Here is a 23,666-nt window from a genome sequence, read left to right on the forward strand (position 1 = left end):
ACCAGGCTGGCCTCGAACTCATACAGATCCATCTGCTTCTGCCTCCTGAGTGCTAGAACTAAAGGCGTGCACCACAACTGGCAGTTCCAGCCTGGAATTACTGATATGTGTTACCACATCCGATTTTGTTTTTCTTTCCAGATTTATTTATAGTATGCATGCTCATGTCTATGTGCACATAAGTACAGGTGTCCTTAAAGGTCAGAAGAGACTGTCAAGTACCCTGGAACTGGCAGCTGTGAGCCACTTAATGTGGGTGCTGGGAATTGAACTTAGGTCCTCTGCAAAAGCAGTAATTGCTCTTAGCCACTGAGCCACCTCTGTCCCCACTAACTTCTGTTTTGATGTTGCAAAAGTCTTGATTAAAAAGTCTGATGCCACTGGGCATGGTAGCACATATATTTAATCCCAGCTCTGAGGAGGCAGGCAGATCTCTGAGTATAAGGGCAGCTGGGTCTACATAGCAAGTTCCAAGCCAGGTGAGGATACATAATGAGTGAAACTCTGTACTTAAAAAAATCTGGTAAAGCTGGGTGGTGGAGGTGCACGCACACCTTTAATACCAGTACTTGGGAGGCAGAGGCAGGCTGATCTCTGTGAGTTCCAGGACAGCCAGAGTGGTAACACAGAAAAACCCTGTCTCAAACAAACAAACAAACAAACAAAAGCACCCCCCCCCAATGTGTTAAGGTGCCCAGTGTAATTCATCTCTTTTAAGGATTTCTACAGTTCAAATAATACTTTGCCAAGAGATGACCAGGGTAGGAAGGAAATACCCCCACTTCCCTTGAGACAGGGTCTTATTGCACACAGCCTTGACTAGCTTGTAACTTGTTACATAGACCAGGGTGATTTTATATTCAAAGAGATCTACATGCCTCTGCTAATAGCCACCGCAAGGCCCAGTCTCTGGTCTGGTAAACTCTGTCTTGTTTTCCCTCTGTCTTGTGACAAGCTTCTGGTAATTACCTTTTAGCTATTTTCTTTTAGGCTTGGGTCATATCATTATGGGGGCTGACAAGTCTGAAGTATGCAAGGATGGCCAGCCACACAGTATATAAGTACTGGTTTCTCCACTGCCATAAAGTAAATACTCTAAAAAGGAAAAGGAGAGGCGGAGCCGGACGTAGTCGTGAAAGCCGGTAACCCCAGTACTACGGAGACTGAAGCAGGAGTTCCAAGACATCCAAACAGCCGGAAAGCGATGTATGAGAAACAAGTGCAAGGCACCCTAGCCTGCGTCTTAAAAAAAAGAAAGAAAAAAAAAAAGACTGACGATATTTAAAGGCATCCCTCCCCAGAGATCCAGTAAAACGTTCCCCTTACATTCCATGCTAATTAAAGCGCCCTCAACAGCACATTTTTCTGCTCGGTGATTGAGCGCGTCTGTGGCAGTCCGCTTCTAAAAGCGTGGCGCTGCTCAGAGGATACACAGTCGTCCCAGGCGCCACAGCGTGAACCCCTAGGCACCTGCCCTAGGCCCTTCTCGGGCAAGCGGTCGCCGCCCACCTCGGGGAAGGCGGGGCGACCAGTCAGAAAGTAGCGCGAAGTTATCACATCAGTAGCTTACTGCAGCCAGATGAGATCTTTGGGGACGCCAAGAAGGCCAGGCCTACGCGATCAGCCATCACCTTGACAGACGTGCCAGGCACCTGCCGGAGAACTGGCCAAAAGCCGCTCGCCAGGCCACGCCCACCCGCCTCACAACCCCGCCCCTGGCCGGTAGGGAAACCCACTCGTCACAGTATTTCCGGTTCCAATCTTCCAACCGGCTTCCGTAGCTCCCGTTTGCCAGCCCTCCGCCCCGGCCCCGCCCCTACCGCGTCTTTGACACCGTCACGTGAGGGACGCGCGCGCGGGGCTTGCCGGGAGTGGTGCTGCCGGCGGGTCAGGGTTCGGCCCAACATGGCGGTTCCTATCGGACAGTGACCAAGACTTTGCCGTCGGGAGGACCGAGCGGCGGTGGTCGGCGTCCCCACCTGCTGGGTGGGATGCAAAGCTCCGGGGAGCGCTGAGAGGAGGCAGCGACGAGCCCGGGCCCCAAAAGCCGGAGCAGCGGCGGCTCCGCGCAGTCGGCTGCAGGCTTCGGAGTGGGGCCGCACCCGGCCGGGCAGGCAGCTGCGGCACGCTCGGCTCCGAGGCGGGGCGGAGGCCGGGCGCCCGGCTGCGGCCATGGCCCAGTGCGTGCAGTCGGTGCAGGAGCTCATCCCCGACTCCTTCGTTCCCTGTGTCGCCGCGCTGTGCAGCGACGAAGCCGAGCGGCTCACCCGCCTCAACCACCTCAGTTTCGCCGAGCTGCTCAAGCCCTTCTCTCGCCTCACTTCCGAAGGTACGTGCTGTTCTTCCTCGTCCATTGGGCTGAAGCCGGGCCGTGGCCGAGAGAAGGAAGTGGGGAGCAAGTGCAGGACGGAGGGGCGGCCTCCCGGGGCTGCGGCTGGCGAGGGGCGGAGAGCGGCTGTCAAGACCGCGCGCTCGCGGCCGCCCGGCTACGGACGCTTTTTTTCTCGGGACGAGCCAGGTCTTTAAGTCGTAGAGATCAAACTTGAGCCCGACACAAGGGAGTCGAGACTGTTGTTAGCAGTCACCCTACAGGATTTGGAACCTACTGGACAGTTAAGATAGCAAGATGCAACCTCCAGAACGGAGTTTTTAAGAGTGAAGATCTGTCACGTCCCCTCGTCGAGTGTTAAAGTTCTCTTGTTCATGACATTGGTCTAGCCTTGGAGTTCATCCTGGCGGAACTTCAGTTTGACTGTTTATTTTTCCCTTTTCTACCATTCCAACACGTTCTTAGCTATATAGCAGTTTGCCCAGTGTCAGGAGAGCAAGCACAAAGTATGGCATGAGTAATAAAGGATGGGGCTGCGGTGGGCAGAGTGCCGGCCTAGCATGCCGGCGGGAAGCTCTGTCACCTGGGTCCTCGGTACCACCTAGCTGGCGCTCTCCTGGGATCAGCACTCGGAGGCAGAGGCAGGAAGAGAAGTCTAAGTCTTTCCTGGGCTGTGCAGCGTGTTTGAGGCCAGCAGGGATACCTAAAGAGAAAAAAAGTAAAAATAAAAAAGTTTTAAAAAAGACAAAGGATAAATTGTAGTAACAATGTAGATGTTTCAAGTTATCTAAATTTATGGGGTTAGAACAGTTCACGCATTTTGTCCTTTTCATATTGATGGTTAATCATGAAAAATACATTCATATTTAATAATACTTTTCTTTCTCCATCATTGTTTTTCATTTTGGTTAATTTTTAAAATGGGTTTTACTCTAAGCCAAGTTGGTCTGGAACTCACTCTATGTATGTAATTTGTAGGTCTCAAACTCTAGGCAGTCACCCATCTCAACCTCTTGAGTGTTAAGATTACGGGCTTGAGCCACCATAAATGGCTCTTTCTCTAGCTTTTGCTTTTTTTAATTAATGATTAAAGCTCATACTTAGAATTTTACTCAAAGGGCCTAGAGAGATGGCTTAGTGGTTAAGAGCACATATAGCTCTCACAGAGGACCAAAGTTTGATTCCCAGTGGTGGTTCAGAACTTCCTGTATCTCTAGCTCTGTGGGGGAATCCAACACACACACACACACACACACACACACACACACACAGAGAGAGAGAGAGAGAGAGAGAGAGAGAGAGAGAGCTTGATTCTTTTAAAAGTTAAATATTTTTTAAGTATACCCCAAGTGTAGTTTAACTGAGATATATATATATATATATATATATATATATATATATATATTTTTTTTTTTTTTTCCTGAGACAGGGTTTCTCTGTGTAGCCCTCATTGTCCTGGAACTTTCTCTGTAAATCAGGCTGGCCTCAAATTCACAGAAATCCGCCTGCCTCTGCCTTTTGAGTACTGGAATTAAAGGTGTATGTCACCACCACCTGGCTTAACCGATCTTTCAAACAGAACATAGCAAAAAAGCAGGTACAGTTCCTTGGAAATTTAACAGTTGTTTACCATGAAGGGATCGCTTATAAATTTTTGTTTATCAAATAACTGATGTTATTTAGTTACGATGTTTATCCAAAAAAAAAAATAGTGCTATACTGTTGGTTAGTGTATCTACATGCCTCAGGCAGTCTTTAGGAGACTTGATGGTAAACATGCTAAAATACATAAAGAAAAAAGTAGCAAATGATGTTTTCTTTTGGTGCTGAAGATTGAACTTGTTTGTACCTCTTGCACTAACCTTTTTTCTCTCCCACATAGGTATATTCCCAGCCTTAGTGGAATTAGTTCTAGTAGTATAACTTAATTGACCCATGTATTTCCAAAGTTTTGGCAGATTTATTTCAATAAGTATCCAATATAAAAGATGTAAATGGAAGGTTTTGCATTCTTTTTTTGTTGCAGTTTTTTAAATTCTGTGTTCTTTATGTGAAAATATCCACTTTTGTGAGTAGGTGCATTTTTCAGGATTCCGTAGGCCTTCTATGATGGCGTTGCCTTCATTGGACAGCGCAGTGATAGAGGTGAACTTCTATCCTCTTGTGTTCTGTTCTCTTGCTGCGTGTGCAGTGAGGCGGTTGATAGAGAGGTGGTAGAAAGACAAAAGCAATCACTGCTTAGTCTGGAGTTGGGGAAGGAATGAGGTAGAATGGTATCTTAGTTCCTCTTGTTCCTGTGATAAAATACTCTGACAGGAGCACCTGTAAAGAGGGAAGGGTTTACTTTGTCTCTCAGCTGAAGATACTGTCCATCATGGCAGAGAATTGAAGAAAGCAGGAGCCTGAAGCATCTGGTCACACTGCATCCGCAGTCAGGAGCCAGGAGTGATTGCAGACTAGAGCTAGGTCTCGGTTCCCATTTTATACAGTCCAGGATCCCTTTTAAGGAGATAGTTTCCTCGACAGTCAAGATGGATAACCCTCCAGTGGCATGCCCAGTCTTCCAAGTGATTGTAGAGCCTATCAGGTTTGCAGTTAAGACTACCATCAAGCCGGGCGATGGTGGCGCACAGCTTTAATCCCAGCACTCGGGAGGCAGAGGCAGGCAGATCTCTGTGAGTTCGAGACCAGCCTGGTCTACAGAGCTAGTTCCAGAACAGGCTCCAAAGCCACAGAGAAACCCTGTCTCGAAAAACCAAAAAAAAAAAAAAAAGACTACCATCAAATGATTAGGTCAGAAGGTATAAATTGTAGTCAGTGGTTAGGGAAGAGTTGTGGGAAAGCTGTCTTCTGGGATACAAAATGCGGAGGAGATGGAGGAGAAGCTGGAGTTTTAGGAAGGGACCTCTAGATTTCATTTCTTGTGGTACTTATGAGGCAGTATTGAGTTCTTGAGCTAGGCCTATTTGACAGATCATTGAGTTTGTAGTCTATAAGTCTATGAGTTGGTATGAATTTTTAAAAAGTTTAAGTTGGCATGGTACTTGTCTATAATCCTAGCGCTTTGGAGGCTGAGGTAGGAGAATTGCTTGCTTGGTGTCAGCTTCAATTACATAAGGAAACACTCAGAAAAGAAGAAAAAGTTCAAAGATGATTAAAATACAGACTGTAGTGGCAGCATAAAAAAATTGGTAGAACATCAAGTTGGGAGGGGACTGGGGGTACATATGGGAGGGGTTATGGAGAGGTGGAGGGTGTGAATAAAATATATTCATAAAAATATATACATGCATGAAATTCTCAAAGAGTTAATGGAAAATAGAATATTCAAAAATTTGCCCTGACTTCTGAGATCAACCTTGGCTTAGAATAGTCAAGTATTTTCAGGAGACTTATCTTTAAGTTTCAGTAGAAAAACACATAGTTTAAAGATACACTGAAAAAATGGTTGCTAGAAGAAATTTTGAGTACTCTTTTTGTGAAGGACCTTAAAAGTAGCTATTAGGCCTCATGTACATATAAGTTAGATGATAGAGAGCCATTTAGGGTTCCTCACCATGTTTTAAGAATTAAATGCAATGACTATGCCAATTAAGCACAGTTGAAAGGCTTTGTGTATATTCTTTTTTTTAATTGATATTTATTGAGCTCTACATTTTTTTTCTGCTCCCTTCCCTGCCTCTCCCCTCTCCCCTTCAATCCTCCCCCAAGGTCCCCATGCTCCCAATTTACTCAGGAGATCTTGTCTTTTTCTACTTTCTACTTCCCATGTAGATTAGATCTATGTAAGTCTCTCTTAGTGTCCTCATTGTTGTCTAAGTTCTCTGGGATTGTGGTTTGTAGGCTGGTTTTCTTTGCTTTATGTTTAAAAACCATCTATGAGTGAGTACGTGCGATAATTGTCTTTCTGTATCTGGGTTGCCTCACTCAAAATAATGTTTTCTAGCTACATCCATTTTCCTGCAAAATTCAAGATGTCATTATTTTTTCTGCTGTGTAATACTCCATTGTGTAAATGTACCACATTTTCCTTAGCCATTCTTTTTTTTAATCTTTTTTTTATTAATTTTTTTTATTGAGAAAAGGAAAAAAAAGTATCCGCCTCCTCCCAACCTCCCATTTCCCTCCCCCTCCTCCCACCCTTCTCCCTCTACCCCCAAACTCCTCTCCCCCTCCCTCTCCAGTCCAAACAGCAGTCAGTGTTCCCTGCCTGTGGAAAGTCCTAGGTCCGCCCCCCTCCGTCCATGTCTAAGAAGGTGAACATCCAAACTGGCTAGGCTCCCACAAAGCCAGTACATGAAGTAGGATCAAAACCCCGTGCCATTGTCCCTGGCTTCTCATCAGTCCTCATTGTTCGCCATGTTCAGAGAGTCCAGTTTTATCCCATGCTTTTTCAGTCACAGTCCAGCTGGCCTTGGTGAGCTCCCATTAGATCAGCCCCATTGTCTCAGTGGGTGGGTGCACCCCTCGTGGTCCTGACTTCCTTGCTCATCTTCTCCCTCCTTCCGCTCCTCATTGGGACCTTGGGAGCTCAGTCCAGTGCTCCAGTGTGGGTCTCTGTCTCTATCTCCATCCATCACCAGATGAAGGTTCTATGGTGATATGCAAGATATTCATAAGTATTGCTATAGGATAGGATCATTTCAGGTTCCCTATCCTCAGCTGCCCAAGGGACTATCTGGGGACATCACCCTGGGCTCCTGGGAGCCACTCTATGGTCAAGTCTCTTGCCAACCCTAAGGTGGATCCCTTAACTAAGAATTGTGTTTCCGTGCTCCCCTGTCCAACCTTCCTTTATCTCAATCCTCCTGTTTCCCCAAGTTCCCCCCCTCCTTCCCTTCTCACTTCTCTCTCCCCATCTCCCCTTACCCTCATCCCACCCCACCCCCAAGATCCCAATTTTCTCCCCGGCTATTTTGTCTACTTCCCATAGCCAAGAGGATAACTATATGTTTTACCTTGGGTTCACCTTCTTATTTAGCTTCTTTAGGTTCACCAATTGTAGTCTCTGTGACCCTTATTTATGGCTAGAAACCAATTATGAGTGAGTACATCCCATGTTCATCTTTTTGGGTCTGGGATACCTCACTCAGGATAGTGTTTTCTATTTCCATCCATTTGCATGCAAAATTCGAGAAGTCATTGTTTTTTACCGCAGCGTAGTACTCTAATGTGTATATATTCCATACTTAGTTCATCCATTCTTCCATTGAAGGGCATCTAGGTTGTTTCCAGGTTCTGGCTATTACAAATAATACTGCTATGAACACAGATGAACAAATGCTTTTGTCATATGATCGGGCATCTCTTGGGTATATTCCCAAGAGTGGTATTGCTGGGTCCAGGGGTAGGTTGATCCCGAATTTTCTGAGAAACCGAAACACTGATTTCCACAGTGGTTGCACAAGATTGCATTCCCACCAGCAATGGATGAGGGTACCCCTTCCTCCACAGCCTTTCCAGCAAAGGCTATCATTGGTGTTTTTGACTTTAGCCATTCTGACAGGTGTAAGATGATATCTCAAAGTTGTTTTGATTTGCATTTCCCTGATCGCTAAGGAGGTTGAGCATGACCTTAAGTGTCTTTAGGCCATTTGAACTTCTTCTGCTGAGAATTCTCTGTTCAGTTCAGTGCCCCATTTTTTAATTGGGTTAATTAGCATTTTAAAGTCTAGTTTCCTGAGTTCTCTATATATTTTGGAGATCAGACCTTTGTCTGTTGTGGGGTTGGTGAAGATCTTCTCCCAGTCAGTAGGTTGCCTTTTTGTCTTAGTGACAGTGTCCTTTGCTTTACAGAAGCTTCTCAGTTTTAGTAGGTCCCATTTATTCAATGTTGCCCTTAATGTCTATGCTGCTGGGGTTATACCTAGGAAGCGATCGCCTGTGCCCATATGTTGTAGGGTACTTCCCACTTTCTCTTCTATCAGGTTCAGTGTGTTCGGGCTGATATTGAGGTCTTTAATCCATTTGGACTTGAGTTTTGTGCATGGTGATAGATATGGGTCTATTTTCATTCTTCTACAGGTTGACATCCAGTTGTGCCAGCACCATTTGTTGAAGATGCTTTCTTTCTTCCATTGTATACTTTTAGCTCCTTTATCGAAAATGAGGTGTTCATAGGTTTGTGGGTTAAAATCCGGGTCTTCTATACGATTCCATTGGTCGACTTCTCTGTTTTTATGCCAGTACCACACTGTTTTCATTACTGTAGCTCTGCAATAGAGTTTGAAGTCAGGGATGGTAATTCCTCCAGAAGATCCTTTATTGTATAGGATTGTTTTGGCTATCCTGGGTTTTTTATTTTTCCATATAAAGTTGATTATTGTCCTCTCAAGATCTGTGAAGAATTTTGATGGGATCTTGATGGGGATTGCATTGAATCTATAAACTGACTTTGGTAGAATTGCCATTTTTACTATGTTGATCCTCCCAATCCAAGGGCACGGGAGGTCCATCCATTTTCTGGTATCCTCTTCAATTTCTTTCTTCAATGCCTTATAGTTCTTGTCAAATAGATCTTTCACTTCCTTGGTTAGATTTACCCCAAGATATTTTATGCTGTTTGTGGCTATCGTGAAAGGTGAAACTTCTCTGATTTCCCTCTCTGCTTCCATATCCTTTGTGTATAAGAGGGCGACTGATTTTTTGGAGTTGATCTTGTATCCTGCCACATTACTAAAGGAGTTTATCAGCTGTAAAAGTTCTTTGGTGGAGTTTTGGGGGTCGCTTATGTACACTATCATATCATCTGCAAATAACGAAAGTTTAACTTCTTCCTTTCCAATTCGAATACCCTTGATCCCATTATGTTGTCTTATTGCTAGAACTTCAAGCACTATATTGAAGAGGTATGGCGAGAGTGGACAGCCTTGTCGTGTTCCTGAGTTTAGCGGGATGGCTTTGAGTTTCTCTCCATTTAATTTGATGTTAGTTGTCGGCTTGCTGTATATAGCTTTTATTATATTTAGGTATGACCCTTGTATCCCTAATCGCTCCAATACTTTTATCATAAAGGGATGTTGAATTTTGTCAAATCCTTTTTCAGCATCTAATGAAATGATCATATGGTTTTTTTCTTTCAGTTTATTTATATGATGGATTACATTGATAGATTTACGTATGTTGAACCAGCCCTGCATCTCTGGGATGAAGCCTGCTTGATCATAATGGATAATTTTTCGGATGTGTTCTTGGATTCGGTTTGCCAGTATTTTGTTGAGGATTTTTGCGTCGATGTTCATGAGTGAGATTGGCCTGTAATTCTCTTTCCTGGTTGAGTCTTTGTGTGGTTTTGGTATCAGAGTAACTGTAGCTTCATAAAAGGAATTTGGTAATGACCCTTCTGTTCCTATATTGTGGAATACATTAAGGAGTATAGGTATTAGGTCTTCTTGGAAGTTCTGGTAGAATTCCGCATTGAAACCATCTGGTCCTGGGCTTTTTTTGGTAGGGAGGTGTTTGATAACAGTTTCTAATTCTTTGCGACTAACAGGTCTGTTTAGATTGTTCACCTGGTCCTGGTTTAATTTTGGTAAATGGTATTTATCTAAAAAAGTGTCCATATCTTTTACATTTTCCAGTTTTGTGGCATACAGGCTTTTGTAGTAAGATCTAATGATTCTCTGAATTTCCTCTTTGTCTGTGGTTATGTCCCCCTTTTCATTTCTGATCTTATTAATTTGCGTATTCTCTCTTTGCCATTTGATTAGTTTGGATAGGGGTTTATCAATCTTGTTGATTTTTTTTTTTCCAGGAACCAGCTTTTTGTTTCATTGATTCTTTGGATTGTTTTCTGTGTTTCTATTTTGTTGATTTCAGCCCTCAGTTTGATTATTTCCAGTCTTCTACTCCTCCTAGGTGATTCTGCTTCTTTTTTTTCTAGAGCTTTCAGGTGGGCTGTTAAGTCTCCAATGTGTGCTTTCTCTGTTTTCTTTAAGTGGGCACTTAGTGCTATGAACTTTCCTCTTAGGACTGCTTTCATAGTGTCCCATCATAAGTTCGAGTATGTTGTTTCTTTATTTTCAATGAATTCAAGGAAGACTTTCATTTCTTTCTTTATTTCTTCCTTAATCCAGGTATGGTTCAGTAGTTGACTGTTCAGTTTCCATGAGTTTGTAGGCTTTCTGGGGGTAGCATTGTCGTTGAATTCTAACTTTAATCCATGGTGATCCCGTAAGACACAGGTGGTTACTAATATTTTTTTGTAACTGTGTAAGTTAGCTTTGTTACCGAGTATGTGGTCAATTTTCGAGAAGGTTCCATGAGCTGCAGAGAAGAAGGTATATTCTTTCCTCTTTGGGTGGAATAATCTATAGATGTCTGTTAAGTCCATTTGCTTCATTACCTCCATTAATTCTCTAATTTCTCTGTTAGGTTTCTGTCTGATTGACCTGTCCATTGGTGAGAGAGGAGTGTTGAAGTCTCCTACTATTAGTGTGTGCGGTTTGATGGCTGCCTTGAGTTTTAGTAATGTTTCTTTTACGTACATGGGTGCTTTTATATTAGGGGCATAGATATTCAGGATTGAGACTTCATCCTGATGAATTGTTCCTGTTATGAGTATAAAATGTCCCTCTCCGTCTCTTCTGATTGATTTAAGTTTGAAGTCAACTTTGTTAGAAATTAGTATGGCCACACCTGCTTGTTTCTTAGGTCCATTTGCTTGATAAGCCTTTTCCCAGCCCTTTAGTCTGAATAGGTGCCTGTCTTTGTGGTTGAGGTGTGTTTCTTGTAAACAGCAGAATGTTGGATCCTGTTTTCGTATCCAATCTCTTAGCCTGTGCCTTTTTATAGGTGTGTTGAGCCCATTGACATTAAGTGATATTAATGACCAGTGGTTGTTAACTCCAGTCACTTTTTTAGTAGTAGGGTTTGTGTGTTTCCCTTCTTTGAGTTGCGCTGGTGAAGGGTCTCTAGATGTCTGAGTTATTGTGGTCATTGTTGGACTCCTTGGTTAGTGATTTTCCTTCTATTATTTTCTGTAAGGCTGGATTTGTGGCTACATATTGTTTAAATTTGTTTTTATCCTGGAAAATTTTGTTTTCTCCATTTATAGTGAACGAAAGCTTGGCTGGGTATAGTAGTCTGGACTTGCATCCATGGTCTCTTAGTTTTTGCAGTACATCTATCCAGGACCTTCTGGCTTTCATGGTTTCCATGGAGAAGTCAGGTGTAAGTCTGATAGGTTTACCTTTAAAAGTAACTTGGCCTTTTTCCTTTGCAGCTCTTAATATTATTTCTTTATTCTGTATGCTTTGTGTTTTATTATATGGCGAGGGGATGTTTTTTTTTGATCCAGCCTATTCGGTGTTCTGTAAGCTTCTTGAACCTTCATAGGTACATCTTTCTTCAGGTTGGGAAAGTTTTCTTCTATAATTTTATTAAGTATATTTTCTGGACCGTTGAGCTGCACTTCTTCTCTTCTACTCCAGTTATTCTTAGGTTTGGTCTTTTTATTGTGTCCCATATTTCCTGAATGTTTTGTGATGAGAGTTTGTTGGACTTGCTGTTTTCTTTGATCAGTGCGTTTATTTTCTCTATGTTATCCTCAGAATCTGAGATTCTTTCTTCTATCTCTTGTATTCTGCTGGTTATGCTTGTTTCTGTAGTCTCTATTCGTTTACCTAAATTTTCCATGTCCAGCTGGCCCTCTGTTTGTGTTTTCTTCTTTGCCTCCATTTCAGTTTTCAAGTCTTGAACTGTTTCCATTATCTGCTTGACTGTTTTTCCTTGGTTTCCTAGGGTATCATTCACTGATTTACTCAATTCCTCGAACTTTCTGTTATACTTCTCATCCATTTCTATAAGGGCATTTTTTACATGCTGTTTAAGGGTGTCAATCACTTTCATGAAGTTAATCTTTTCTACTTCTTCTTGATTAAGGTGTTCATGTCCTCCTGTTGTGAGGTCGCTGGCTTCTGGTGGTTTCATGTTGTTTTTCAGATTGTTGGGTGAATTCTTGCATTGGCGTCTGCCCATCTCTTCCTCCCAATACTCCCCTATGGATCTTCTTTTACCGGATCAGGTCTTCTTGCACACTGATGTACCTTCCCAGTGATGTCACTCCCCAGTGATGGTTCTCCTGGTATCCAGATCGGATCTCCGTGCTGGTTGGTTAGCTCGCAAGCAAAGGGCCCACCCTGCTTGCTGCAGGCTGGCTATGGAGACAAAGGAACTACCGCCCTCCCTTTTGCCCTCCCGATTCGGGTTCGGTCCCAGCGCCCTAGCAGGCTGAGCTGGGAGGTGCTATGCCGCCAAAGAGGGGAGGGAGGGAGTGAGGGAGAAAGACAGGAGGGGGTAGGGGTTCTGGATGTAAGCTGGGTGGGATAGGAAGAGAGAGGAGGTATCGGGCAATATAGCCCCTGCAGGATGAACAGGAAGTGGAGGGGGGATGAGGAACGTCTGAGTTCCCTGATCCCCGCTGCCGCCACACTCACTCACCGCAATCATGTCTCTCCCGGTGCCCAGATCGAAACTCAGTGCTGCTTGGGTAGCTCGCACACAAAGGGCCCACCCTGCTTGCTGCAGGCAGGCTATGGAGACAAAGGAACTACTGCCCTTCCTTTTGCCCTCCCGATTCGGGTTCGGTCCCAGCGCCCTAGCAGGCTGAGCTGGGAGGTGCTATGCCGCCAAAGAGGGGAGGGAGGGAGTGAGGGAGATAGACAGGGGGTAGGGGGTTCTGGATGTAAGCTGGGTGGGATAGGAAGAGAGAGGATATACCGGGCAGTATAGCCCCTGCAGGATGAACAGGAAGTGGGGGGGGGGGGATGAGGAACGTCTTCCTTAGCCATTCTTTAGTCGAGGGGCATTTAGGTTGTTTCCAGGTTCTGGCTATGACAAACAAAGCTGTTATGAACATAGTTGAGCACATGTCCTTGTGGCACGATTGAGCATCCTTTGGATATATACCCCAAAGTGGTATTACTGGGTCTTGAGGAAGGTTGTTTCCTAATTTTCTGAGAAATTGCCATATTGACGTCCAAAGGGGTTGTACCAGCTTGCATTCCCACCAGCAATGCAGAACTGTTCCCTTTTCCCCACAACCTCTCCAGCATAAGTTGTCATTAGTGTTTTTGATCTTGGCCATTCTTACAGGTGTAAGATGGAATCTCAGAGTTGTTTTGATTTGCATTTCTCCAATGACTAAGGATGTTGAACATTTCAAGTGTCTTTCAGCCATTTTAGATTCCTCTGTTGAGAGTTCTCTGTTTAGGTCTGTATTGGGATTAATGAGTCCTGGCCTTCAGCTGTTTTTCCCTCCTAGAACCTTCTAATATAAGTTACCAGAAGCTGTGCCTAGTTAGAGGATCAGAGGATAGGATTATATCACCTGTTGACCATTGACTGCAGTGTGTTTAAGTCTACATGGTGTTAATAAAGAGGGGCTTTTTGATACCAGTGATTGAAGGTCTGCGTGTGTCAGTCTGTCTCTGCGTCTGTATTCTCAACCTCCAGCTCCTTTCCCGAAGCTTGCGAACTGGGGTCTAGCGTATAGAGCGCAGACCGGGGCCACGGTGTGCAGCAGGTCTGTACTCCATTTTTTTTTTAATTGGATTATGTGATCTATTGGTGTCCAATTTCTTGAGTTCTTTGTATATTTTGGAGATCAGACCTCTGTCTGATGTGGGGTTAATGAAGATCTTTTCCCATTCTGTAGGCTGTCATTTTGTCTTGTTGACTGTGTCCTTTGCTTTACAGAAGCTTTTCAGTTTCAGAAGGTTCCATTTATTAATTGTTTCTCTTAGTGTCTGTGCTGCTGGGGTTCTGTTTAGGAAGTGGTTCCCTGTGCCAATGAGTTCAAGTGTACTTCCCACTTTCTCTTGTATAAGGTTCAGCGTGACTGGCTTTATGTTGAGGTCTTTGATCCATTTGGACTTGAATTTTGTGCACGGTGATAGATATGGGTCTATTTTCATTCTTCTACATGTTGATATCCAGTTATGCCAGCACCACTTGTTAAATATGCTTTCTTTTTTCCATTTGAAAAATTTTGCTTCTTTGTCAAAGATCAGGTGTTCAAAGATTTGTGGATTGATATCTGGGTCTTCTATTCGGTTCCATTGGTCCTCCTGCTTATGCCAATACCAGGCTGTTTTCAGTACTGTAGCTCTGTAGTAGAGTTTGAAGTCAGGGATTGTGATGCCTCCAGAAGTTCTTTTATTGTACAGTTGTGTATATTCTTGATGTTTGTTGTTGATTATCTTTTGTTCTTTTGGGGGACCTGGCCACCCAGCTCCCACATAAATCAGAGACTAATTCTTATAATCGCCCGGCCTTAGTTTGATTGACTTGTTTCTTGCCAGCTTTTCTTAATTTAAATTATCCTGACTACCCTTTAACTCTAGGCTTGCTTTTTTCCTCTTCTTCTGTATATCTTACTTTCACTCTTACTCCTTGGTTGGCTGGGTGGCTGGCCCCTGAAGTCCTCCTTTTCCTCAGTTCTCCTTCTATTTATACTCCCTGCCTGTTAGCTCTCTCCTGACTTGCTATTGGCCATTTAGCTCTTTATTAGGACCATCAGGTGTTTTAGACAGGCAAAGAATCACAGCTTCAAGAGTTAAACATGTGTAGCATAAACAAAAATACCACACCTTGAAATAATATTCCCCAAGAGATTTGTGCTCCAGACTTAACTTGTATTCACCATTCACACGGTTTGTGATCCTAGTACTTTTTTTCTGTGGTGCTGGAGATTAAGCTGGGACCTTATGACACTTGTAAAGAATACTGTAGTTAGCTGTCAGCTAAACAAACTCAACAGCATCTTTGGAGGTTCTGTGTCTTATGCTGATGGTTAGGGTTTTTTGTTTTTTAATCTTTTAACCCTTAGAAGTCCTGTGTGTGTGTGTGTGTGTGTGTGTGTGTGTGTGTGTATAATGGCTTTCAGTTTTTGTTTTTTTTTTAAATGGGATTCCTGTATATGAGAATGTGTATATCTGTGTCTATATACATTTTTATGCTTCTTCTTTGGCTCTTTTTCTTGTTTGGTTGTCTTGTCATTTTCAGATTTGTTTATTTTTATTTCTTTTTGTATTTTAATATTCCTTAGCTGCCTATTTGTTTTCTAAGTAGAGACAGAAAGGGTATAGATCTGGATGGGAAAGGAAGTGGAGAGGAACTGGGAGGAATATGGGGAGGGGAAACTATAATCAGAATATACTATATGAAAAATGTGTTTTCTTTTTTGGGGGTGACAAGGTGTTGGTTTTTTTCAAGGCAGGATTTCTCTTTAGCTTTGGAGAGCCCATCCTGGAACTCACTTTGTAGACCAGGCTGGCCTTGAACTCACAGAGAATTGCAGCCTCTGTTTCTTGAGTACTGGGGTTAAAGGCGTGTGCCATCATCACATGCCGGAAAAAAATGTATTTTCAATGCAAAAAAAAAAGGTATAAAGCAAACAAAACAAAACGAGGGCTAGGGATGTGGTTCAGTTACAGAGGGTTTATCTAGTATGCATAAAGCCCCATGTTTGTCTTCACCACCATAAAAGAAAAACACAGAATTTCTGTACTGCTGAGCAATATCCTCAGTCCCTTAATATTTTTCGGAGATTTGTATTAACCGTTAGTCATGCCTTACTGTTTGTTTAATGGTAGTTCTCTAATAATTCTAAGTAATTCAGTGTATCATTTTAGACGTGTTTTAAGAAAATTTCACACTAATCTATAAATTACAATTTTGGAAGTATGTGTACTAGTGTGTTGAAGTGAGTTAAATTTAAGTGATTAAAAATAGTAGAATGTAATTCTTCTATAAACCTTGAGTAGTTTTCTGCTTGGACTAGGAAAGTTTGGCAGATCAGTTTAGGAAATGTCTTTGAAAGGTAGCTTCTCTAATTTTTAGTTTTCTTTCCATTTCCCATCTTTTTCTTTTCCTCTTCTTCCTCATCACCTCCCCGCCTCTTTCTAGAAGTGGTCTGTTTAGGTCTGGCTGCCTTTGAACTTCTGATCCTCTTGCCTCCACTTCCCAAGTGGAATTATAGGTGTGCACCACTACATTTTCCTTTGTTGTTAGAACCATTATATTTTTAAAATTAAATTTCTTTTGCTTGTAATCTTTCCTTTTTCTTTTGATATTTAGGGGCCAGAATCTTTATGAGTGACCTGTACCCCAACCTGAAGTATTTCATCCTAGCAATGTTTTCATTACTTTCCTGTTATTGTGACAAAATACCTGACACAAACAGCTAGGGCATTCTGACTTTAGGATGTAGGAGTACACTGAGCTGCTCATACTACATCTGTGCTGAGAAAGCAGAGGTACATGTTAGGAGCTCAGCTCCCTTCCTTTTTTCATTCATTTCTGGGGCCCTAGTCCATGGTCCATATTCAGAGTGGGTTTTCCTCCTTAGTTAATCCAATCTGTAAACTCCCTCATAGTCAGGCCCAGATGTTTGTCTCCTAGATGATTCTGGATCCTGTCAAATTGACTATCAATATTGACCACCACACATCTTTCCCTTTTCAACTTGATACTCAAAGATATCACTTTAAGCATTTTAATCTTTATCTTATGTTTATGACTGCTGGCCTTTAAGTGTGTCTATGCACACATAGGTACATACAGTATCCTCAGAGATCAGAAGAGGCTGTCTGATCATGTGGGACTGAAGTTACAAATGGTTGTGGGTCTCTACATAGATGCTGGCAATCGAACTCAGGTTATCTAGAAGAACAGTTAATGCTCTTAACCATTGAGCCATTTCTCCAGCACCACCCCCCCATATGCCACTTTTAAGCCATAATCTATCCTTTGTCACTGTAGGCATGTAAAAATACTTCATGATGTAAAATGCAAATTTCAGTCTAAATTCAAAAGTCCTTATAGTTTTTAACAGTACAATACTATTCTGAAGTTAAGTGCAAATTTCTTCTGATGATCACTCTGGTGTTGTCTTCACAGTGAGCCCCTATAAAATAAATTACAAAAACAGCAACCAGATAACATACTTCAATCTAGGATGACACAAATACTCCCATTTCTAAAGGGAGGAATGAGGGTATAGCAAGAACAGTTTGTACCAAGGCAAGACTGAAACCCAGTGGGGCAGACATCAATCCTTCAGCTCTTTGTTGGGTATCTGGAACTGTGCTCCAGATGGCTTGGGTATCTCCACCCTTCCTGGTTTGCCAACTGCAACTGCAATACAGTCTCTCAAACCGGTTTCACTCCATTCCTGTAGCTTTCCTAAGCAGATATCCCATTGCCCTGGCCTTTTTGTTGCATCCTAGGGTCTCCAAGTGTTGCTGAGGCTTCACCTTCCCAGCTTCACATTGTGGTCTCTTAGGCTCTCTAAGCAGGGAATCAAACCCTGCCACACATTGCTGTGCCTCAGTGGTGCTTTAGAACCGTGGCCTGTGCCCTTCACTCTTGCAACTCCCATGCCTGTAAAACTAGTACCATGTGTATGATGCTAAGCATTACCAGCTTGAGATGGAGTTTAGGCCTCTTGGACTACAGTTGAATTGTTCTCTGTGCCTTCCAAGATTAGTTGTTTTTGAGCAGGGCACCCATTTAGTAGCATTCTGTTTAGATTCCTTTAAGGGAATTTGAATTTTCACAAGATGTTGTACTAAAGTGGAGTCTTGCTCTCTGGGCACTTTTCCTATTGTTTCAATTTAAAACAGGTTTTTCTGGAATTGTGCCAATCTCTTTAATAATTACATCTCTTTTCTCACTAACAAAGCCTGTCTATAACTTATTTTTTATACTTATGTATTTTGTTTGTGTATTAGATATTATACTTATATATTTTATTGTATGTATTGTATATGTTGTTTCCTGGCTGCCCAGACCTGAATTAATTATTTGTGTAATTATTAATTATTTGTGTAATTAATACACAAAAACTGTATTAATTACAACACTGTTTGGCCAATGGCTCAAGCATATTTCCAGCTAGCTCTCATATCTCATATCTTTCCATTTCTATTCTGCATATTACCACAAGGCTGTGGCTTATTGGGTAAAGTTTTGGGTCTTTCTCATATATATATATATATATATATATATATATATATATATATATATTTCTGTTCAGATTTCCCACTTGGCTGTACTCTGCTAAGCCAATGGCCAAAACAGCTTTATTCATCAACCAATAAAAGCAACACATATACAGAAGGACATTCCATATAATCTCCCCTTTTCTGTCTAATTAAAAAGGAAGGTTTTAACTTTAACATAGTAAAATTACATATACAAAACAGTTATCAAGCAAGAATTATATAGTATTTATTTTGAGTCTAAAGTTTCATATCTAATTTATCTTTTATCGTAACTAAGGAAAAACTATAACTCAGTTTTCAAAGACCCTAGAAGGATATAATATTACCTGAGTAAATAGAAAGTGCATTGTAAGCAACTTCCAAAACTCTAGAATTGACAGAGGCATCTTGCTGCCTGAGCAGTTACCCCAAGTTCTTCTGTAATGTTGGGGCATCCATCTTCAGCCTACTGGCCCATAATATCCAGCAGACTTTTCCATGAAGCAGGAAATTTGAAAGACTGTTTTGCCTATATTGGCAGTTTGTTAGTCATTTTCTTCTATGTCCTGCAGAATGTCTGGCAATTTCTTCTGTGAAGCAGGAACCCTGAAGGATCATGATGTCTTTTGAAAAGTTCAGCAGTGACTTTTCTATGAGTCCTGCATGTCCAGTTCATACAGCATACTCTCAAATAGTCCAGGCATGAGCAGTTTCTTGCCCAAATAGCTAGCCTTGTCACATTGAAGACAAATTCCTTAATGAGTTTCTTCAGTGCCCATCAACCTCTTGAAGTAAGTAGATTGGTGCCAGCCGAAGCAGACATGTCTCATTGTCAAGAAAAGTCTAAGTTCTTAAAACCTGTTAAATGCCATATTCTGTAGGTCTTTGAAGTGTTGAAGATTATCTATCTAACTGAAATATATCTCTATATATCTAGAAAACTTAACTAACATAACTAAAAAGTTGGATTATTATAGATGACTATTAACCTGTATTTCTTAATTATACATTGCATTTTTAAATGAGCTAGCTGCACAAATAATACCTTAAACAAGAGTAACACGGTGTAACAAAATTGACCTTAAATTTCTATCACTAGATCAAGATCCACACCAGTGCAAAGTATTCATCACTATATCATATTCCCCCCTTTTTAATTTTTTTTTTTTTTAGAAATTGACTGTGACCATTAATCACTTATAACCAGCCCTTTTAAAATGAAAACAAGCATTTATAAACAATCGTTTTGGGAATTTGGGCATTGTTTTCTCCAAACTGCTTTCTGCTGTTTGTTAGGCAAAGTATTTTTAGGGTTCATGGAGACCAACCACATTAACCTGGAAGGAGTTCACAGGTTCTCATCTTCTGTGGAAACAAGCAGAACCTCTTTTCCAAAGTAACATATCCTTAGACTCAAATTTTGAAGTGAGGATACCTTTAAAATATAAATGTTGGTTTAGCGTGGCAGCCCATATAATGAAATGTCTCTTTGTACTTAGCTCATTCACAGTGAAAAAATTTAAAGAAAACACAATAATATACATAATCTAGTCTCTCTGTGTATACCCCATCTTTATCTGGCTTATCTTTCTTTATTACATTCTAATATTATCTTTACTCCTTTAATCTATGATTGTGCTCTTTCTTCTCTCTCTCTTAAGTCTGTATATATTTATCCAACACTGTGACCCATTCAGAGGCCTTTTTTTCTGAATCTGTCTTATTGTGTACCTGTAACATTTTCTGACAAGGAGTGCTTTTTTTTAAAAAAATACTAAGCAGGCATGGCTAGGACCAACTCCGCTGCCCTGCCTATTGTTGATCCTGACCCATCAAACTAGCCCTCTGCTAGCCATGTTCACTACCCCAGCTCCAGTGATGCAGCAGGTCTATGTGTTTCCATTAAGCAAATTGTAACATGCTGCACATAGATCCCATTTAAGTGCTCCATAACAGTACCAGCAAGAACTGGGAAGCTGACTCTTAAAGGAGCCGTATAGTTTTTGCTGCTAATGTTGAATCAGGGAGCCTTCTATTAAAGGAATTGTGCCTTTGCTTGCCTCTAGCAAACAGAGCCCACCCGAGAAGATGTTGCTACCAAGAAGCCATGCATAACTCTGTTCTTTTGTGTCTAGAATTCCTTCCCAAAGCTCACCAACACCATCTGGACTGGGAAGGGACAAGCATAGGACCAAACTAGTCCCTCTGAATATGGTTGACAGTTGCATGGCTGGGGCTGACAGAGGGGTCACTGGCAATGGCACCAGGATTTATTCCTACTGCTTGTGCTGGCTTTTTTGGGGACCTATTCTCTACGGATACCTTGCTCAACCTAGATATAGTAAGGAGGGCCTTGGGTCTTCCCCAAAGCAAGTGCCTTACCCTCTCAGAGGAGTGGATGGAGGTTGGGGTGAGGGTAGTAAGTGGACGGAATGGGAACTTGGATTGGTATGTATAATGGAAAAAGATAGTTTGTTTTCTTTTTTAAAATAATAAAAAAAGTATTCCTTCCCAAGTTCTCTCAGGTTTTATGTGAATGTAGTTGCCCTACATTGGGTGCCATTTTGTAAAAAGAGACTGCTTGTTTGTTTCCCAAATAATCACACAAAACTATATTAATTACAAATTGGCCAATGGCTCAAGCATATTACTAACTAGCTCTCATAAATTAACCCATTTCTGTTCATCTGTGTATTGCCACAAGGCTGTGGACTACTGGGTAAAGTCCTGGGTGTCTTTCTCCTTCGGCAGCTACATGGTGTCTCTTTGACTCCCCCTACTCTCACTCTATGTATCTCTGTTTGAATTTTCCACTTGGTTGTACTCTGCTAAGCCATTGGCTGAAACAGCTTTATTCATCAACCAATAAAAGCAACACATATACAGAAGGACATCCCACATCAATGTGTATGTGTGTAGGTGCTCATGTAGAGGTAAGAGGAACTTGTGGAAGAAGTTGGTTCTCTCCTTCCAACATGAAGAATCCAGTGATCAAACTCCAGTCTGTGGCTTAGCAGCAAATGCCTTTACCTGCCCAATCATCTTGTTGACCCCTTGTCTTCAGCTTTAAACTCCCTTCTCCCACAAATGGCATGTTTCCTTTCTGTTTTGCACCACTTGTTCTCTCTCACTATAGACCTGGGTAAAAGCAGCAATCAAGACACAACCTGGATGCTATCCAGCTTGGTATTTTCCTAGCCAACCAAATTAGTTCATTACCTTTGAATTCAGCCCCACCGAAGTTCTCAGAACATAGGTAGAGGCAGCCAGACTCTTTGTCAGAATATAACATGAATGAATGGCTTTTATCCTGTTCCCATTTGAAGACCCATAAGCAAGGCCTCCACTGCTACTGTTTTTCTTGGCAGTCTGATTTTACAAATGCCTACCAGAATGGCCTGTTAAACTCTTCTTACAACATTCTTGGGCTTTTTTTGTTTTGTTTTGGTTTGGTTTTTCGAGACAGGGTTTTTCTGTGTAACAGTCCTAGCTGTCCTGGAACTAGCTCTGTAGACTAGGCTGGTCTTGAACTCACAGAAATTCGTCTGTCTCCTTTTGAGTGCTGGGATTAAAGGTGTGCGCCACCACCCCCTCAGAGTTCTAAGCCCTTTGCCATTCTTATCAATCCATCTCAGAGGCCTGAGGGTCACATGATCAGGTGTTTCACTACAGCAGCTCCACTTCTGCCATCAATTCTGTATTAGTTACTCTTTTCAATGCAATGACAAAATACCTGAGAAAAATATAATAAAGGAGGGAAAGTTTGTTTTTGGCTGACTTTAGAGGGATTTGTTCATATTGGAAGACATGACAGCAGGAACAGGAAGAAGGCTGTCTGGTCACTTCATATCCATAGTCACCAGAGAGATAAATGAGTGGAGGTGGTCAGCTCACTTCCTCACTTTCTCTTTTTTTATTCAGCTTAGGTTGTGAGCCCATGGTGTGATGCAGTCCATATTCAGGGTGGGTCTTCTCACATTCCTTAATCCAGACTCTCCAGTCGAGAATCAGGCATACTCAGGTTTGTCTTCTGGTGACTCTGGATCCTGTCAAGTTGACAGTATTAACCATCACAACTACTCCTATGTTTATGTAACTAGGTCATTAATCTCTAAGGTGTTTCTAGTTTGAACCCGGGACCTGGAGTATGCTAGGAAAGCATACTATCGCACAGTTCCCAGCCCTACACTTTTTGCTGCTTATAGTATTTGTCAATTATGGAATAACCTTAAGGAAAATACTTGCAAAATATGTTTCTAAAGGTTTCAGAGGTATATCATAGTACTTGCAGTTCTCTTTTCCTTTGTTTTTCTCTTTCCCTTCTTTTTTTGTGTCATAATTATACAGTTTGGAAGTTTTAATTACTGAGGGAGGTCTGTGTATATTTAAATGAGAAAACAATCACAGGTGAATATATAGAATACAACAACTATTCATCTCCTATTCAGCTGCAAAATCCCAACCTTATATTTTTAAATATTTTGTGTGTACGTGTGCATATGTGATGTGGGAGTGTCATATATCAATCTGTTGATTTCATTGGTTAAGTAATAAAGAAACTGCTTGGCCCTCATAGGTTAAAACATAGGTGGGTGGAGTAAACAGAACAGAATGCTGGGAGGAAGAGGAAGTGAGCTCAGAGAGGCCATGCTCCGCTCTCCCGGGCAGATGCACATGATGAAGCAAGCCGCCAGGTCAGACATGCTGAATCTTTCCCGGTAAGACCGGAGCTACACAGTTTATTAGAGATGGGTTGATCGGGATATGAGAATTAGCCAGTGAGGGCTAGAGCTAATGGGCCAAGCAGTGTTTAAAAGAATAACAGTGTCTGTGTAACTATTTCGGGGTATAAGCTAGCCAGGCGGCTGGGGTGCTGGGGACGCAGCCCCGCCGCTCCTATTACTACGCATATGTGTGTCCACAGTGTGTGTGTGTGTGTGTGTGTATGTGTGTGTGCGCGTGTGTGCGCGCGTGTGTGTGCACACAGGACAGAATAAAACCTTCAGTGTCTGTCCTTGCCTTCCACCTTGTTTGAACAAGGGTCTCCTTGTTTGCCCCTGCATGTGCTATGCTAGCTGACCTGTGAGTATCCCAGGATCCTCTTGTTTCCACCACCCATGTCTTTGTGGGAGTTCTGGGATTATAGACACATGGACTTGTGTGTCTGGTTTTATGTGGGTTCTGGAGATCCAAACTGCATTCCTCAGCCCTGTGCTTGATTTTTTTTTTCTTTCTCTTAAAATTATTATAAGTTAGATTGGAATATTCTTTCTTTCTCTTGGTTTTGTTTAATCTTTACACAGTCAGATCAGCTACTATGTATACGCTTTGCACATATACTTTAAATTATT

General features: G+C 42.0%; 1 protein-coding gene across 4 annotated transcripts in view; it reads left to right on the top strand.

Moving 5' to 3' along the window:
* Positions 1-1,871: 1,871 nt before the first annotated feature.
* LOC121453479 (trafficking protein particle complex subunit 8-like) overlaps positions 1,872-23,666 on the top strand; it is a 95,149-nt gene continuing 73,354 nt past the window's right edge. For all 4 annotated transcript variants that reach the window (XM_041660289.1, XM_041660290.1, XM_041660291.1 and 1 more), the window contains exon 1: positions 1,872-2,329. In XM_041660289.1, the coding sequence (XP_041516223.1) occupies positions 2,173-2,329 (157 nt within the window). In that variant the 5' untranslated portion in view covers positions 1,872-2,172. The remainder of the gene's footprint in view (positions 2,330-23,666) is intronic.

The sequence above is a fragment of the Microtus oregoni genome, unplaced genomic scaffold, assembly GCF_018167655.1.
Source record: "Microtus oregoni isolate MIOR12 unplaced genomic scaffold, Mior012 000011F_ref0000422, whole genome shotgun sequence".
NCBI classification, from domain to species: domain Eukaryota; kingdom Metazoa; phylum Chordata; class Mammalia; order Rodentia; family Cricetidae; genus Microtus; species Microtus oregoni.